Genomic DNA, 20,248 nt, shown 5'->3' with positions numbered 1-20,248 from the left:
ACCATATAAAAAATTGCATAATTACTAGTAACAAACATATAGTGGTAAGAAATTTCGAAACGGACAGTTTTATTTTAACACTAAGCACACTGTAACCTTGTTTTATATATAAAAAACATACTAGGGCTGGATGGCATACCAGCTATATGCCATCGTGTCATTTGTCATTCAGCACTGATTATAAAACAAGTCTTGTACATCGAATGGACATTCTTTATTGCAGGATCATCAATTAGCCTTACAATTAGGACACCGTGAGCCAGGTCTACTGTAACCTAGCTACATGTTGTGAATGGTATTGGGGTTGTTTTGTGGGTTTTTTGTTGTGTTTTTTTATTTTATTTAATTGCATGCTGTTTTGTTTTTCTTTCTGCCGCCGATATCCTCATAAAATTCAGTATGTCACTACTAACTCTTCACCGCCAGACATTTTAACTGTAAGTTATTCATTTTATAGCGATCGTCAGCTCTTCGTCTGTGCTGTAATACTGTTAATACTAAATGTACTAATATCAAGACAATTTCCGATATAGATATACAAGATATAATTGAGGTTTAGAAATATTAGGCACTTTTGTACACCAACTGTCAAATGAAAATTAAGTTTTGATGTTTTTCTGCACATTTCGCCATTGTTGGTAAACATTAACTACATTGTTGCCACATACATTATTTATTAACATAAGGTTTATTGTTCCAAACATTTAAACACCAAATTTAGCTCTGTAACTAATTCTTATAATTATCTATTTATGGCCTTTAAGGCATATTTGAGAAATGTGTGTGTGTGTGTGTGTGTGTGTGTGTGTGTGTGTGTGTGTGTAAAAACAACAAATGAACAAAACTTTTCATAAAATAGATCCTTATATCTTAATATAATATATTATATATTATTTTTCGTTTTTCGTTCATGCTCCATAAAAAGTTCTTTATTTCCCGTATTTGTCCTGATTTGTCCTCGAAATTGTCGCGGTGCCCTTCTGATCCCATGTCCCCATAAGGCAGTAATTGCAATGCTCCTCTAATACCTGGTTTCTTCTCTAAAATCAATGGTACATATTGTTGAGCAGGTCTGTCGTTTAGTTGCATCGGCACAAAAGACTTGCTGTGCGTCGTGCCTTGATCGACGTGGCCAGTATCTACAAAGCCGATCGTGTTTATCACCACAGTTCGGGCTTCCTGTAAATACACACATATCATAAATCCCATTAGTTCCAGTATTTACAAAGCCGATCGTGTTTATTACCACAGTTCGGGCTTCCTGTAAATACATATATATCATAAACCCCATTAGCTCCAGTATTTACAAAGCCGATCCTGTTTATTACCACAGTTCGGGCTTCCTGTAAATACGCATATCATAAACTCCATTAGTTCCAGTATTTACAAAGCCGATCGTATTTATTACCACAGTTCGGACTTCCTGTAAATACACACATATCATAAACCCCATTAGCTCCAGTATTTACAAAGCCGATCGTATTTATTACCACAGTTCGGGCTTCCTGTAAATACACACATATCATAAACCCCATTAGCTCCAGTATTTACAAAGCCGATCGTATTTATTACCACAGTTCGGGCTTCCTGTAAATACACACATATCATAAACCCCATTAGCTCCAGTATTTACAAAGCCGATCGTATTTATTACCACAGTTCGGACTTCCTGTAAATACACACATATCATAAACCCCATTAGCTCCAGTATTTACAAAGCCGATCGTATTTATTACCACAGTTCGGGCTTCCTGTAAATACACACATATCATAAACCCCATTAGCTCCAGTATTTACAAAGCCGATCGTATTTATTACCACAGTTCGGGCTTCCTGTAAATACACACATATCATAAACTCCATTAGCTCCAGTGGGCATATTTCAAAACTAGTCAACACCAGACCCAAAAATTCTAATCAGCAACTCAAACTAGATTTTGGCTTCAATAATTTTGTACATGTATTATTATTATTTTTTTAAATCTAGTTTAAGCTACTATAAACATTAGGAATACCAGAAACACATTGTGTACAAACATTAATATTCTAAGCATGAAAATGTAATTAATATCCAATTTTATTCATAAAAAGCCTTATTAGCCGGGGGCATGTTTAAATGTCTGTAAAGTCAGGAATGACCCTTCCAGAGTTAAGACTGTCATTTCTTAATGAGGTATGATGATGAAAAAATCACTTTAAAATATACATCTAGGTGTGGAATAACGTGTTCATTAAAATTACATTGATGAATTTTATTCCATCCGATATTAAAACTAAAGTGATTATAGAAGAAAAAGGGTTAATCAGAGAAGTAAGTTAGTTGATCTAGATTTCAAACATGTTTCTTGGTTATGAAAAACCCATTAGTTAATCAAATTCCCTCATATACTTTTGTTTGATAGAACGTTGCACCGATTCTGTTAAGCAGGCATCTTTGATGTCTATCAATGTACGACACCAAAGCTTTTAAAATTCACCAAGTCAGGAATTTATTTTCCATGATATTATTGCAGCTCCTCCTGCCTCCTACAAAACTATATAATATTACTTTACTTCCAAATGAGAATGGCTCAAAAAGAAGACAAGGGCAAAGTCTCATATTCCATCCGACACAAAAACGAGTTCTTTGACACATGCCCCAGTGTCCTCTATCCCAACCTTTTTTTGTTTATTGGAAAGAATATTAAATTTCAATACTGAAGTCTGTCAATTCCCGGCGACCAAATTGTCACCATACTGTGTCCAAACAATGCATACAGTGTTCTAACTCTGACGCCGCAGACCTTTAGTTTTTAATCATTTTCGACTTATTCATGTCAGTGTTTAGTAAGGCCTACAACCCGACGCCCCTATCTATAACATGGTGAATCTGTAATTAAGAGGCGTCGGGTTTCGTCTTGTGGTGTTTGTACTAGGCACCAACAAGTTTAATGTCAGAAGTGAATCAGAAATGGTCAAACTAAAAGTCTGTAGAATCAGATTTAGAAAAGTGTGTATCATAGACACTGTATTTGACAGGTTGTCAAAAAATTCGAAATTGACACTGCCACAAACTATGCAATTGTAGATTCTTTTCGTTTAAACATTTTGAATAAATGTTTCGTAACTTACATAATTCATTTACATTATTAGAATATAGATAATAAAGTTCATATCAATTTAAAAACAGTCGGATGGATTCTATATTTCTTAATACATATTTATGAAAGTCTATAATCATTGTCAAAAGAGTAAAATATAGCTTGAAACTCGTTCTTAATTTCACCTCAGTTACACAAAACACACAGTAGATTAGAGATTTGCGTATACTGTAATAATGGCAGTCGCAATTTCTTCACTCACGCAATGGAGATGTCCGACTGACTGGGGTTTTTTTTTTTTTTTGTGGTTTTTAAAAATATGTTTTACATTTTATCAATATCTTGACGATACAATGCATGTGCACATTTGTTTTATTTTTAAAAGAGTTTTTTATTTTATTTACGTCAAGCCAAACCGAAATTATTGACAAGCCCCCCCCCCCCACTCCCCCCCCCCCCCCCCCCCCCCCCCCCGCGCCTTTTCAACCCAAAATTAAAACAAAAACACTTAAATGCTTTGCTGGAATGGGATATTGTTTAATGATTCTGATATTAATACATGTATTTGTAAACATACCTTGACGGCAAATTGCACATGTTAACCGGCATAAAGACCTCACGAAATAACTACTGCACCACTTCGCCAGCTGAGTTTCTACTATTTTGTCGTATTCTTTTTGGCAGACTGCGGAAAAACACACATTAAAATAATACAACCATAAGAAATAAATCAGTAAAGGTAAAGCGTTAATGCATTATTATGAGCTTTATTGGAAGGAAAAACACACATTAAAATAATACAACCATAAGAAATAAATCAATGAAGGTGAAGCGTTAATGCATTATTATGAGCTTTATTGGAAGGAAAAACACACATTAAAATAATACAACCATAAGAAATAAATCAATGAAGGTAAAGCGTTAATGCATTATTATGAGCTTTATTGGAAGGAAAAATACACATTAAAATAATACAACCATAAGAAATAAATCAATAAAGGTAAAGCGTTAATGCATTATTATGAGCTTTATTGGAACTTTTAGAATTATTCTGAGAGTTTCGGGTCTTACGTGATGCAGCCATAATTTCGTAATCAATTGGTTACTTAACAGGGTTAAAATATGCATTATCAGAGTTACAAGTGCCATATTTTGCTATTTTAAAACACAATTTTTTGACAAATAGGCCAACTACAAATTCATCGATTCCACATATGGTGTGTTTTGTTTGGCGGTTTTTTTTTTTTTTTTTTTTTTGGGGGGGGGGGGTGTCTGGGGGTGGGGGGGGGGATATAATGTTTGCTGGCTGTCCTCTTATAGACGAATCATTAGACAGAAATTCAAGGAATCAACAACTATTTTGCAAACTGTCTATTCGACTTTGTATTGTGCAGAGATGCTGCTCGAATCATATATGTATTACGGTTTTGTCGTTCAGATTTGCATAATTAACTCGTGGATATGAACATGGTAATGTGCTGCCACTCGGGAGTAAACAATGGTTGCCTCGAGAATCCTTGGCGAATAATGTAAACATATGCAAACTATCCTTTGTGTATTCATGAGAACAGCAGCTAGCTATTTGCTGATATAGAATGAATGACACCCCAGCATACAAATACACATCGGCTATTGGGTGTCACAAATGGTAAGTATATGAAGATATTATTTATATATACTTATGTAAAACCACAGTGTAAGGAGCAGTGTGGGAAAAGTATAATGCAATACATAAATCAAGGTAAGTATATTTTAAAACTTTGCACAGAAGTCATATGAAGATGTAATTCAAATTCAGACGGTCACGTCACGTGTTAATTTGTCGGTTGCCCTTACTGGATTTTGTTACAATAACATTTTATAAAATAGTAGTACCTGAAATTATTTGGATGTAATGGAGTTCCTCTGAAGGCAACGTGTCCGAATTATCAAATTAAATGTTTGACATCAACTAGCCGATGTTTAGTCAGTGTGCTTTACTGGAGGCGCTAAACAACACACACTTTAACCGTTTACACGTCTGCTTCGCGTACCTGGTTTCCTTGCCTTCACCTCTACTTCACACAGCGTAAGGACGTCATTTTTTTGCAAGAGGTTATCTTTCCTGATCCGGACGTACCGCCCCTCCAATGGTTTTGGACAAACAAAGGAGGCTGACTCCTCTACTGCTGATACTTGGTGATAACACAAGGCAGGCGAAGTCTCCTTAGGGTCCTTTAAAACTTCAACGTAGAAGTCGTGGAGTCGTTCACCTGAAACAAAAACCTCCACATGAGTCCAAAATATTGGACTCGAGTACTCGACGGTCAAACTCGACCGGGACCCAAGTACCCGACTCTTACACTAGATGATAATGATGCCAAATCATGCCAAATCAAGCCATTGTATAATAAACTATTGTATTTCACAAATTCGACTTTTGTTTTTCCTCCATGTCTCATAGCCGTATAACGTAACTGCGGCAAGCATATGGAAAAAAGACCTTTAAACACGTCATTAAATGAGAGTGCTCTTTCTTGCACGGGTACTCGAGTCCTATCAACGGACTTGCTAGACTCGGGCCGTTCCCGAGTACTCGTGAAGACCTTACCCCGAGCTCTCATTTTCAATACACATGAAAACAAAGAAAAGAAAGAAATGTTTTATTTAACGACGCACCACTCAACACATTTTATTTACGGTTATATGGCGTCAAACATATGGTTAAGGACCACACATATTTTAAGAGGAAACCCGCTGTCGCCACTACATGGGCTACTCTTTTCGATTAGCAGCAAGGGATCTTTTATTTGCGCTTCCGCTTCCCACAGGCAGGATAGCACAAACCATGGCCTTTGTTGAACCAGTTATGGATCACTGGTCGGTGCAAGTGGTTTACATCTACCCACTGAGCCTTGCGGAGCACTCACTCGGGGTTTGGAGTCGGTATCTGGATTAAAAATCCCATGCCTCGACTGGGATCCGAACCCAGTACCTACCAGCCTGTAGATTGATGGCCTAACCACGACGCCACCGAGGCCGGTCACATGAAAACATGTCCGAATAGTTGCAGTAGAGTTTGGCGTTGTTGATCTGAGGCTTTGTGTGTCCTTTTGCGTTCACTGAGGCATCCTTTATGGTTTTGTAAGAAATATATCCTTAACATATTACAAACCCTGTTGTCTTATACGCGTGTAACAACTTTCTAAAGCTTAAGCATTCATATTTAAGGAAGACAATAAAGAAAGAAGAAAGTAAAAAAAAAAAACAAGGTTTCATAAATTCGGCCTATCATAAACCATAGATTAACCTTACTACTGGGATAACTGTTCTGTAACCACTCGAGTATAATCGTGTGACAGCATCCTACGTTGTTATATTACCAACATAGTAAGATAGTTATAGTATCCGATAATACGATATGCACATACGTGATTATCACTGGACTTTCAGAAAATAGAAAAATGTACACTTTTTTAGTTTAAGGTGTTCTTTAAAAAAAAAAAAAAAATCCTAGATGAAGAAGACTCTACCCCTGCGTTTAGAGACGGCCAGCGACGCTAATGTTCGCGAACTATTTGACTGGTTTTCAGTTTAGTTTAACGTGAAGCGCAAGAACTAATCAGGTGAACATTTTCCCGCTCAGTCTGCCTGGACACAGACCGTATAACTGTATCCTGGTAGTTATTTTGTTTAATTATTAAAAAAACACCCCTGCTATCCTAGTTATTTTGGACTAGGTACATACTACAACAATCAAGATGGTTGAATACTGTGACTCCTCTAACCAATAGTGTGACTCCTAAGGTACATACTACAACAATCAAGATGGCTGAATACTGTGACTCCTCTAACCAATAGTGTGACTACTAAGGTACATACTACAACAATCAAGATTGAATACTGTGACTCCTCTAACCAATAGCGTGACTACTAAGGTGCATACTACAACAATCAAGATGGTTGAATATGTGACTCCTCTAACCAATAGCGTGACTACTAAGGTACATACTACAACAATCAAGATGGTTGAATACTGTGACTCCTCTAACCAATAGTGTGACTACTAAGGTACATACTACAACAATCAAGATGGTTAATACTGTGACTCCTCTAACCAATAGTGTGACTACTAAGGTACATACTACAACAATCAAGACGGTTGAATACTGTGACTCCTCTAACCAATCGTGTGACTACTAAGGTACATACTACAACAATCAAGATTGAATACTGTGACTCCTCTAACCAATAGCGTGACTCCTAAGGTACACACTACAACAATCAAGATGGTTGAATACTGACTCCTCTAACCAATAGTGTGACTCCTAAGGTACATACTACAACAATCAAGATGGCTGAATACTGTGACTCCTCTAACCAATAGTGTGACTACTATGGTACATACTACAACAATCAAGATTGAATACTGTGACTCCTCTAACCAATAGCGTGACTACTAAGGTGCATACTACAACAATCAAGATGGTTGAATATGTGACTCCTCTAACCAATAGCGTGACTACTAAGGTACATACTACAACAATCAAGATGGTTGAATACTGTGACTCCTCTAACCAATAGTGTGACTACTAAGGTACATACTACAACAATCAAGATGGTTGAATACTGTGACTCCTCTAACCAATAGTGTGACTACTAAGGTACATACTACAACAATCAAGATTGAATACTGTGACTCCTCTAACCAATAGCGTGACTCCTAAGGTACATACTACAACAATCAAGACGGTTGAATACTGTGACTCCTCTAACCAGTAGCGTGACTCCTAAGGTACATACTACAACAATCAAGACGGTTGAATACTGTGTCTCCTCTAACCAATAGCGTGACTACTAAGGTACATACTACAACAATCAAGACGGTTGAATACTGTGTCTCCTCTAACCAATAGCGTGACTACTAAGGTACATACTACAACAATCAAGACGGTTGAATACTGTGACTCCTCTAACCAATAGTGTGACTACTAAGGTACATACTACAACAATCAAGACGGTTGAATACTGTGAACCAATCCTAAGGTACATACTACAACAATCAAGACGGTGTGACTCCTCTAACCAATAGCGTACTACTAGGTACATACTACAACAATCAAGATTGAATACTGTGACTCCTCTAACCAATAGTGTGACTACTAAGGTACATACTACAACAATCAAGACGGTTGAATACTGTGACTCCTCTAACCAATAGTGTGACTACTAAGGTACATACTACAACAATCAAGATGGTTGAATACTGTGACTCCTCTAACTAATAGTGTGACTACTACGGTACATACTACAACAATCAAGATGGTTGAATAATGTGACTCCTCCAACCAATAGTGTGACTACTAAGGTACATACTACAACAATCAAGACGGTTGAATACTGTCACTCCTCTAACCAATAGTGTGACTACTAAGGTACATACTACAACAATCAAGATGGTTGAATACTGTGACTCCTCTAACTAATAGTGTGACTACTACGGTACATACTACAACAATCAAGACGGTTGAATACTGTGTCTCCTCTAACCAATAGTGTGACTACTAAGGTACATACTACAACAATCAAGACGGTTGAATACTGTGACTCCTCTAACCAATAGCGTGACTACTAAGGTACATACTACAACAATCAAGATTGAATACTGTGACTCCTCTAACCAATAGTGTGACTACTAAGGTACATACTACAACAATCAAGACGGTTGAATACTGTGACTCCTCTAACCAATAGTGTGACTACTAAGGTACATACTACAACAATCAAGATGGTTGAATACTGTGACTCCTCTAACTAATAGTGTGACTACTACGGTACATACTACAACAATCAAGATGGTTGAATAATGTGACTCCTCCAACCAATAGTGTGACTACTAAGGTACATACTACAACAATCAAGACGGTTGAATACTGTAACTCCTCTAACCAATAGTGTGACTACTAAGGTACATACTACAACAATCAAGATGGTTGAATACTGTGACTCCTCTAACTAATAGTGTGACTACTACGGTACATACTACAACAATCAAGATGGTTGAATAATGTGACTCCTCCAACCACTAGCGTGTCTGTAGAAGCCCAAAATGTCCCAACTGCCTAAGATGTCTCAGTTAGAACATGTCTCTTAAGGTACATACGACAACAATCCTGACGGTTGAATACTGTGACTTCTTTAACCAGTAGAGTGTCTTCTAAGTCCACCATCCACCATGGGTGTTTGTCCCCGAATGCTGTATGTGAACAGTGGCCGTCGGAGTACTCGCCATTGTAGTCGCCATCGACGACGTGGGCAGCGTCCGCCACTTTCCGGTAGTCCGATGACTGGCTGGCTGGCTTTCCCAGGGCCCAGTTGTGAGTCTCTGGATCTGCAACACGAGAAAGTGGTTAGAATTAATAGTGTAGGACTCCGTCCCTTTATGCCTTAATTTAGTGCACCTGTTTCTTCTCCTCTCCTACTAAACCCTTAATTTAGTGTACCCGTTTCCCCTCCCCTCACTTCTACTAAACCCTTAATTTAGTGTACCCGTTTCCCCTCCCCTCACTTCTACTGAACCCTTAATTTAGTGTACCCGTTTTCCCTCCTCTCACTTCTACTGAACCCTTAATTTAGTGTTCCTGTTTCCCCTCCCCTCACTTCTACTAAATCCTTAATTTAGTGTACCTGTTTCCCCTCCACTCACTTCTACTAAACCCTTAATTTAGTGTACCCGTTTTCCCTCCTCTCACTTCTACTGAACCCTTAATTTAGTGTTCCTGTTTCCCCTCCACTCACTTCTACTAAATCCTTAATTTAGTGTACCTGTTTCCCCTCCTTTCACTTCCACTAAACCCTTCTACTAAACCCTTAATTTAGTGTACCTGTTTCCCCTCCTTTCACTTCTACTAAATCCTTAATTTAGTGTACCTGTTTCCCCTCCTTTCACTTCTACTAAATCCTTAATTTAGTGTACCTGTTTCCCCTCCTTTCACTTCTACTAAACCCTTACTTTAGTGTACCTGTTCCCCCTCCTTTCACTTCTACTAAATCCTTAATTTAGTGTACCTGTTTCCCCTCCTTTCACTTCTACTAAACCCTTAATTTAGTGTACCTGTTTCCCCTACTTCCACTTCCACTAAACCCTTAATTTAATGTACCTGTTTCCCCTCCTCTCACTTCTACCTCATACAGTGTAAGGACGTCACGATCATTCGCGAGCTTTCTCTTTCTGATCCGGACGTACCGCCCTTTAAGTCGACAATGAAAGTTGGCGGTTTTCTGTACTGCTGATGTTTGCTGACCGCACACGCCAGGTGAAGTGTCGTCAAGGGATCGTAAAACTTCCACAACGAAGTCGTGAAGTCTTTCACGTGAAAAATGTCGAAACGTTTGTTTTGTTTAACCACACCACTAGAGCGCCTTGATTAATTAATCATCGGCTATTTAATGTCAAGCACTTTGTAATTATGACTCGTAATCCCTGATTTTTTTTCTTGTTTTCTAAAAATAAGGAAATGATATTTTATCTTCACATATTCACTTCATATGCAAAACACAACAAAACACAAAAGACAAAAGACAACAATTAAAAACTAGCATATTGTTGACTGTCGAACAAAACTATATATGGAATGTTGACATCTTGTCGGGGGACAAATATCTTCCCTATCATACCTACTCCTTTGAATGAATGAATGAATGTTTAACGACACCCCAGCACGAAAAATACATCAGCTATTGGGTGTCAAACTATGGTAAATGCAAAACATTAAATGATGAACCACATCAATATGAAAATTCAATAGTCAAATAAAAACACAGTGTAAAGAACAGTGCAAAAATACAAATATCACAGATAGGTGTACTCCTTTGAAAGTCTATCTTCTTGATTGTTCTGAAACTCAGTATGCTAGTTCTCAGGGACAGCATTCACAAATAAATAGAGATATTTTGAATTTGTGAATCTTTAAAATTTAAAAAAACCCAAAAAAAAACATGGAAAATGTAATTTAAAAAGTCTGTCTTATCCTAGAATTGTGATTGGATAGTTCTGAAATCTGAACGACAAGACCGTATCTCTGCACAACTCAAAGTCGAATGGGTATTTGGTAAAATAGTGGTTGATTCCATGAATCTCTATCGAGTGCCTCGCCTGTTGGAGAACAGTTAGTATAATGATTTACAATAGCAGTCTTCACAATCTAAATAATGGAGAATCTATGATGAAGTATGGATTCGTGAAATATAATTTACGAGCCCCATAGGTTCGAGTTGATTAATGTTTACGAATCCACACTTTCCAGTGCATTTTCCAAATTAATCCATTATTCATTAAAAAAGACCCCACACTAAATTAATGTGACTGCTGAATTTACTAATATTTTATATGTTTTGACGGAACAAACTGGTTAAAATAACAAGAAATGTTTGCAAATGTAATAATTCAAAACGACAGGATCCTTTCAGATCTAACCATGATAGGCCTACTAAACGTGTAATTTATTATTTCCGATTCAGTATTCGATCAAATATTCGCTGTTTCGTCTAGTATTAGGTTTAAAGTCTTAAATAACAGAGGCTTCGTGGGCTGAAGCGTTGTACTTGTTTACATTGTACAAGTTAAGTCATCTGTGAGTTCGAATCCCTTGACTTGAACGCAAAAAAGAAAAAGAGGTCAAATTACAATGTAATAGCTGTGTATTCTTGCGAAGAAATCTACAATGATAACAATAGTGTTACGTAACACATAGAGATTAATAAAGAGATATTTTAGAAAATTTGAAATTTAGATATTTTAAAACTAAAAATTTAGCATTGAACATTTTCAGAGTCTGACATCTAAAGATTTAGAAATTTAATAATGGAAATTAAAATCTGTCTTCTCGTAGAGTTTTGATCGGATAGTTCTGAAACTTGGTACAATGACATAACGTAAATAGTGCTATATTTGGTAAAATAAAATATAATAAAATAAAATATAATAAAATTTTTTTATAATAATAAAGAAAAAGAAAGTTGGCTTTCTGTAAATTACTCAAATTGTCTATACATATCACTGAGTCATTAAAATTTTGTATTACATCAAGCTAATCAGATGTACCAAGACATTGAGTGAACTCTATTCCTAAATAATAGGCCTCACGTTTATTTATTCTGATAAAAACTCGAAAATCGCAATACATACTGCAGCAGTCAAGTCGGTTGTAAACCTTAACTGTAAGGACTAATATCGTCTGCCTCAAGTCCACCATCCACCACGGGTGTTTGTCCCCGTCGTCTGTGCGTGAACAGGAGCCTTTGGTAAAGGTGCCGTCGGCGTTACCATCGACAGCGTGGTGGGGGTCGGCCAGCTCGGAAGTGTTTGATGACTGGTAAGCTGGCTTTCCATACGCCAAGTTGACAGTTCCGGAAGCTGAAAGACGGGTACGTGGTTCTCGTAATAATAAGTATGGGTATTATAACAATATTAACATCGCGATGTGTGGTGGGTGGGGTTTTTTTTTAAAATTATTATTATGTGTTTTTTTTCTTCCATAGGCCACGTTGACAGGATCTGGACAATAACAAGTGAAAGTGGCTCTGTTAATAATAGATACGGGTATTGTGAGAATATTAATATCGCGTAAGGGGTTTTCTGTATTTCCATAGCCTAAGTGGACAGTATCGAGGGCTGCAACACGGGTAAGTGGCTCTAAACAATAGAAAACTGGCACATGTATACAATAATAAATAATACTAGCCATGATAATAAAAATAATTAACGCCAAGGCTCGAAATTAAAAAGAAGGAACTGTTTTATTTAACGACGCACTCAACACATTTTATTTACGGTTATATGGCGTCGGATATATGGTTAAGGACCACACAGGTATTGAGAGAGGAAACCCGCTGTCGCCACTTCATAGGCTACTCTTTTCAATTAGAAACAAGGGATCTTTTATATTCACCATCCCACAAACACGATAGCACATACCACGGCCTTTGATATACCAGTCGTGGTGCACTGGCTGGAACGAGAAATAGCCCAATGAGTCCACCGACGGTGATCGATCCCAAACCGACTGCGCATCAATCGAGCGCTTTACCACTGGGCTACGTCCTGCCAAATTAACAACAAGCAACCGGCAGTCAACACTCAAACTAATCTCAAAGCATTCAGATTATTATTATTATACGTAATGTAACATAATTATTAGTGTTTATTTAGTGACGTTAGTCCCTTCCTCTTTTACAAGTATGGACAGAGAGGTTTAACAGAACCAATCGAAAACAAGAAGCCATCGCAATATGGGTTGGATATCATGATACGTATCAAAAAACAGTATCAGTGTATTCAACTTTATTTAGTAACGTCAGTCAATTTCTGACTTTTTTGTTCAAAATATCAATTTCTCTAATGTTTTCCATACATCTCTTACACTTTATTGCAATCATAAAACAATTAAGTGTGGTAAGGTCTGAGGAACATTTCTATAACCACTAAAATTATAGGGAGCAATCGACACTAAAATCACATAAAGGCTGTTTGATGTCTAATATAAATTATAGTTATTTTGACATGGGAGAGAGAGAGGGGGAGGGATAGAGAGAGAGGGGGGAGGGAGAGGGGGAGGTAGAGAGAGAAAGAGGGGTGAGGGTGGGTGTAAGCTACTGCATACCAAGTTAATGTAGATATATTTATTGGTAGTCCATCAAGCTAAACCTCGATAAAACATTACATAAACCATTACAAGTACCACTTCGGTGCCTATCAACCCAGAACGTGTTTGATTAGTGCCATTGCCATGTTTGTAAATAATACGTATAAAGAAGAAACTTACCCGCGGTAGATACAAATGGAAGCAGAAGACAGAAAATGGCCACGAACATCATCATGCCGGCAGCTATCTGTATTAATAGCAAGCTAACGAGGAGATAACCATTCTAGTTATATAGGTTTGAAATCTTTTCATTTTGGTTTGTACTTCCATCTGCATGGTTGATTTCGAATAGAAATATTAAAGTGATCATTAAAGTATTATATTGATAATTAAACGATTCACATACAAATGTTGGAATTACTCATGTGATAGCTGTTGTATACAACACGATGATGCAACAGATGGGTGAATCGAAAAATAAATGTACTTAGTTTTACACTTTAATACATAATAATGAAACAGATGAGTGAAGTGATAGCATTCACCGTTTTCAATTGCCAAGCTAAGTGTATCTTTTGTGCACTCTATAATGACGATTATCCGATAGATGCACTTCCAATCTTCATGCGAAGTGTGCTTACTGTTACGTTATAACTGATTATGGTAAACAGATGGATAAACATTGAACACAGTCCTTTTAATATCGACGCTATGTTTTCTTATTGTTACGTTATAACTGGAAACGAGAAACAGATGGATAAACTTAGAACGCTTGGTGTTTTCAGTATCCACGCTCTTGTTTAGTATAACTGATTATAAGAATCCATCATATGCGGCCTAGTGAGATAGAACAAGTACAAATGGACAGACAGACAACACACAATGTTTTAAATTTTGTCTGTATCTATCTGCATATATTATACAACAATGAATCATGTTTCACTAGCTCATGTAAATAAATTGTACTCCAGTACGCCGCAAAACTGAAGCTCGCCACTAATTTAATGCTCAGGGGACAGTTTCTATTCAGATGGGACTTTGACCTCTAAATTGAAACTTCGGACAACTAACAATTTCTTGATTTGTACTTATTCTAATGATCTGTGTCCGGTACTATTTTTTATTTAGTAAACTTTTCTGGAAGTGGCCGTCCTCTGTGTGCAAGATGGATCACATTTCCAGTAAAGTATCTCCTCTGGCGTGTCTATCCTCCTATAGACGAGAGATTCATGGTGGCACCCGTCATGATTATTTTACCGAAGGTTCTATATATAGCACAGAAGACTTCAGCTGGGGTTTAAGGTCTTTATTCGGGGATCACCTGGAGGGATGTGAAGATCCCGATGTACATGTAAAACATACATCAACACAAATATATATCTCTATAACGACCCTGGAATAACAAAAGAACATAAAATCAGTTACATTTTCCAGGTTAAGTACAATTTACTTCAATATTATATTACTAATGTACATTTAACACACATACATTTCAATTCAGACTCAAATCAAATATAATTATAATTCAAAGGTTAATTTAATTATCACATTGCTATAAGCATGTGCAAAGCACGTTATAAACTAACTATACAAATAAACACTTCTGCGTATTCCATAGCGCACATAATCATAAACATTATACACATAAGTAAATATTTAACCTACCGACTGTGGGTCAGGTCGTTTCAATAATGATGCTGGTTGTGCTACATCATTGATAACCTGTCAACAAAATACCACTTATAAATAGGAGCACATAAACTATACACATAGAATATATTCATATATACACTTAATAATAAAGTAGATTAATAACTGATTTAGTTATTTACTTATTTGTATTATCAAACCTAATCAAATATTCGTCTTAGAAGACAAATATCCCTATATAGTTATAAACATTATTAAACACTACTTTAACTCGTTCGCTATAAAATAAGTTTAATCAACTGCTTACACATGCTAAGTTCTAATTTAAGGCTTATCATAAAATATGCATACACTAATCTAATTTACTACTTAAAACACATGGTTATATCTTAAAATATATGTTTGTATTTACCCTGTGATGTTAATAGCTGTGCCGTGCAGAACTTGATCAACTATAAAACTTGCAATGCTGAAAACCACCTGTATTGCTTGAATGTTTAAAAGTCTCTGACTCCAGAGAACACCAGGTAACAAAAGAAACAATAGACGAGCTAACTACTGAACGATTACCTGGCCTGAACACTGAGTTGAGGGTGAACACAACCCAAGCTGACAATACCAAAGACACAGGAAAACAACAGAGAAAAAAATACGAAAGAGCTTTGCACTATTAGAGTTAGAAAGAATAAAATATATGTAAACTGTTTTAAAATTGTAGTGTATGTGATATGCAATTTAAAACATCCGGTTACAATTACTGCCACCACAGCTGTCAAATCCGTCACTTCATTTAAATCGATGAAAAATTATCAATAGTTTCACCAGAAATGAAAATGTATGCATAAGTTAAAAAATAATTATTTGGAAAGAGCATCACCTCCAAATATCTACCATAAAACGTTTTGAATGCCCTCTTGAGTCCAGGGACATCATAACCCTGATGGAGCAACTGCTGTGTCAGAATCATATGACGTGCTTTCAAATCGGCATACAATGAACATGCTATAATAAGATATCTTACAACTTGTGATATGTAGACACCAAAAGCTGGAGCAGAAGGTATATTGCTTGACATAAAGGAAAAATTGACTTTTGGAAAGTTGAAGTCATCCCTTTCACAATACAGCTTAATATGGAGACCAGTGTCGTTTGAATCTCTATATGTGTAGATCGAGGTATGAAAACGATTTTATCTTCAGATATTTATCTCATTTACTAACTCTTGTGTGTAAACCAACAGAAGGTAATACGTTAACCTGCTATTATTGAATGATATAGCGAAAGAAAAATAAAACGTTTTAGTCAGATTCCTTTGTTTTGATTTAACCAATTCTGATTAAATTTATGTGCATAAAGAAAGACATTGGCAAGTAGTGGAGCACAGTTGGTGTCCATGGAAATTCCTATGTCCTATCCACAAATTTGACTTATATGTTGTCACTGAGGAAGTCCAGCATTTCAAATCTCTCTCTCTCTCTCTCTCTCTCTCTCTCTCTCTCTCTCTCTCTCTCTCTCTCTCTCTCTCTCTCTTCTCTCGTCTCTCTCTCTCTCTCCCTCTCTCATCTCTCTCTCTCTCTCACCGCTCTCTCTCTCTCTCTCTTCTCCTCCATCCTCCTTCGCTCTGTGTGTGTGTGTGTGTGTGTGTGTATACTTTAGTCTGGATTCACTCTCGGTCTTTAAGAATTGTCCAGATCCGTGGAAGATAGTTATGTATAAATATCTTTATTCACCGTTCTTTGTAACATATGCCCCATTTTGATTAAGGAATGGATTTTCTTCTTAAGTTTGTCGTGTTGGATTGTTGTGTATGTAGTACACGTGTATTTTAAGCATATAGGTTTTATGTAACTAATGTTTAATTTCAGGTTCTTAGAGGAGTATGTACCTTTAAGTATGGTATTTAGTATGTATTTCATTAATGTTTATTTTCAGGCTGTAACAACTACAGGTTGAACAACATATCACTATAATTAAAATTTTATCACCTTTTTCTAGTATTGCCCTGTACCTGTGATGTGTTCGTGTATGCTGGTCAACCACGCGTGACCACATCAGTGCAGTCAGTGTGAGCTCTTTTGGTAGCCATAGCTACAATACAAACACCCAAGCTATCTTTAAACTTTGACCCTTGTCTCTTTCTCTCCCATTGGATAATTAACACTCACCTGTATCTGCATGCTTTCTTTGGACTGACCAGACAGGACAGAATTATTTAGCATTTGGAGAAACAAGTTCAGATAAGAGAGAAATAGTAGAAGTTTAATTTAAAGGTTAGTATTAATTTGTTATAGAAGATAAACTTAAATAATAATAGTAAATGCCTAATTTTCTATTCCTGGTAATGATTAATGAATAATTTAACATATAATATTTAATAATAAATCTGCCTTTTAATTATTATGGATTACAGGGCGTGACATAATGAATGTCAGCCATCTTTATTTTCTGCTGTCAAAACTATATATTTTATGATTTAAGTGAAGTTTCTGTTTTAGTTGTTAGCTGATCTGATTTAATAATTTAGCTACGTTTAATCAATTGTTTTTATGACGAACTACACCAAAACATTGGTTTTGGAATGAATTAGTTTAAATGTTTTATTTCTGAATGTATAATAGATATATGGAAACCATATACTAAACAATTGATATTATGAATTTATTTTTATGCAGGTTTCCCCAGTTGTTATGGAATATATCAACACAATGCCTACGTGTAATTCATATGGTATGTTAAGCTACAGGTTAAGTCTAATACTTATATATTTGTAATTTTAAATATACTCTTGTAATTTATATCCTTTCTTTCATAAACTCATTAATGATAAAGCTAAGTATATCTCTTTATTACGTCAAATAATAATTATAATTACAATCATTTAAATAACCCTATTTACTATAAATTATCTTCCCTTTTCTATAATCAATGATTATAATTGGTGGTCACGAATTGATTATTATATATATACATACATGTATGTTAACATGATTAATGATCGTGATGACAGTATTTAGGATAAAGAGGATGATGATTCATAATCATCAGAATGATAATTAATGCTTAATGACGGTTTTCTATGATTTGCAATGTATTTCATTAATATATGCCTGAATGTTTGTTTTACCTCAGTAGGGATATATTTGTATTGTTTTTACCATATTGTTAACGTTTGTGTTTTTAATCCTTGCAGGGTGTGTATTGTGTCTATATTTACATGAATAAAAGATGATGCCCTAACCCGTAGCTGGTGTTGTGAACTTTGTTGAACCTAGCTTCACGCACAAAATACCGACTGCTACATGTATAATGTGGAAAAATCAAATGTTTTAATATTAGTGAACTTTGACCTGGATTCAGAGTAATTGATTTGAAAGTAAATCTTTGGAATTCTTGAGAATTAACATGTGATTAATATCATTTGTCTCAAATACATTTTGGCAATCCTTGATAGTGGTCAGGATATTAGCCAGTCTTTGAAACAAGAAATTTAAATTGGTGGACCTACGATGTATCTCTCTTTGTATGAATTCTTGTGAAGTTTTGGAATCTAATAGAGAAGAAGAAAGAATATGACTTAAAGAATATTATTTTTCTTTGCTGTTTCAGTCTGTCTCTCTGCCAGTGGGACGGGATATAGCTTAGGGAAGGATCCATCAATGAACTAGACTGTGTTTCCCCTTGCATCAAGTTTCTCACGACTGACATATCCTGTGGGATGTGCTTTTCTGTCTATGGGAAAGTGCGTGTTGTCTGTATAATTTTACGTCTGCTTGCCTTCCCACAAGCGTGTTTGTGTGTGATAGCTCTAGCACAATCGCTAAAAGAAGAAACTCGACACCTCTGTCCTAAATCACTTTACTCCATATTTTGATTAGAAATGTTAGATTTCTCCTCGGTCCATGTGTCTAAATTGAAACCTTGAACATTAAAATGTCTGTGAAATTTAATGTTCCAGTTTCCACATCGTAAATTAAAGCTTGAAGTGTTGTTTTATTCAAAAAGTATCAATTTGGGTCTATTATGTTCCAGTGTCAGTGTTTTGCACCAGTGTCTTGCGACCGTTATTTCTTGCCTACAATCATTGGTGTTCAACCCATATCTCCAATAACAGTCGCGTTTGCATGACATTTACAAACCGTATATGAATATTCATTTAAAATCCAAAATAGTCTTCAACTGGCCATACAAATGAATCATATACTTTATTAAATGTCTGGAAACCAATATTATTATTATCTTCTTCTTTTTTTTTGTAAATTGTCCCAGCAAAAACAATTTGGCAATGAGAGGGATGGGGCCCTGAATCATTACCTTACACACATGTATAAGACATAATTCTCTCATGTACACATACACACACATTCTCTCTTACACACACACGCACACGCACACGCACGCACACGCACACATATACAGAAGATTGATGTAGAAAAAGAACAGGTTTTAGACAAGTCCCGAGTTATATATGTCTGTCATACGTAACATTACATTTCTCTGCTATTATCACAATATGTTCCTGTTAATTGTTACTTGTTTCTAAAACACTGAACCAAGGTGACCAATACTCATCAAATTATTTATAGTTACAACTTTTATAAAATCAAAATGTTTCAGCATTCAACTTTTCGTATATAATATTTTTAATGGTATCTTTGTTCAATTTGGCTTTTCTTGTTTTTATAATATAAATATACTATTTTATACTGACAATTAACCAGTTTAAAAATGTGTTGATTTTTGGGGTTGTCACGGAACATGCTCTTAATTTGTTTCGCCTGTGGCGATTTTAATTGTGTTAGAGGGCCGTGTGCAGTTTATTGCCCGTAGCCCAGGTGGGCAACTTGTTACGTAATACTTCGCGTGATCGGACATTCCAATATGCACTTAGTCCCGCTG

General features: G+C 36.1%; 2 protein-coding genes across 5 annotated transcripts in view; one reads left to right on the top strand and one right to left on the bottom strand.

Moving 5' to 3' along the window:
* Window positions 1-20,248, top strand: part of LOC121367646 (pre-rRNA-processing protein TSR2 homolog) — a 43,993-nt gene that overhangs the window by 990 nt on the left and 22,755 nt on the right. For 2 of the 4 annotated variants that reach the window (XM_041491937.1, XM_041491940.1), the window contains exons 2-5: window positions 12,600-12,743; window positions 17,348-17,622; window positions 18,025-18,079; window positions 18,959-19,091. The exons of 1 other annotated variant lie outside the window; for it this stretch is intronic. In XM_041491937.1, coding sequence (XP_041347871.1) covers window positions 19,068-19,091 — 24 coding nt within the window. In that variant the 5' untranslated portion in view covers window positions 12,600-12,743; window positions 17,348-17,622; window positions 18,025-18,079; window positions 18,959-19,067. Of the gene's footprint in view, window positions 1-12,599; window positions 12,744-17,347; window positions 18,080-18,958; window positions 19,092-20,248 lie in introns of all 4 variants that reach the window. One more of the 4 variants, XM_041491938.1, reaches the window with a different exon arrangement.
* On the bottom strand, window positions 200-9,987 carry LOC121367647. Its single transcript, XM_041491943.1, has 4 exons — window positions 9,223-9,987; window positions 5,114-5,332; window positions 3,658-3,765; window positions 200-1,179 (listed from the first exon to the last, which is right to left on the bottom strand). The coding sequence occupies exons 1-4, from the start codon at window positions 9,287-9,289 to the stop codon at window positions 1,022-1,024; spliced, it is 552 nt and encodes a 183-aa protein (XP_041347877.1). The 5' UTR covers window positions 9,290-9,987; the 3' UTR covers window positions 200-1,021.

The sequence above is a fragment of the Gigantopelta aegis genome, chromosome 3 (genome assembly GCF_016097555.1).
Source record: "Gigantopelta aegis isolate Gae_Host chromosome 3, Gae_host_genome, whole genome shotgun sequence".
NCBI lineage: Eukaryota > Metazoa > Mollusca > Gastropoda > Neomphalida > Peltospiridae > Gigantopelta > Gigantopelta aegis.
The sequence above is the reverse complement of the archived record's forward strand: the minus strand, read 5'-3'. Positions and strand labels throughout refer to the sequence as shown.

Bases quoted from the DNA above. Each gene is read 5' to 3' on its own strand.
- LOC121367647 (XM_041491943.1), bottom strand. From the start codon at position 9,289: ATGGTGGACTTAGAAGACACTCTACTGGTTAAAGAAGTCACAGTATTC. The intron at 5,333-9,222 runs GTATGTACCTTA...TTTTTGTTTCAG, and splicing joins CAACCGTCAGGATTGTTGTC to GTGAACGACTCCACGACTTC. The intron at 1,180-3,657 runs GTATGTTTACAA...GTGTATTTACAG, and splicing joins ATGTGCAATTTGCCGTCAAG to GAAGCCCGAACTGTGGTGAT.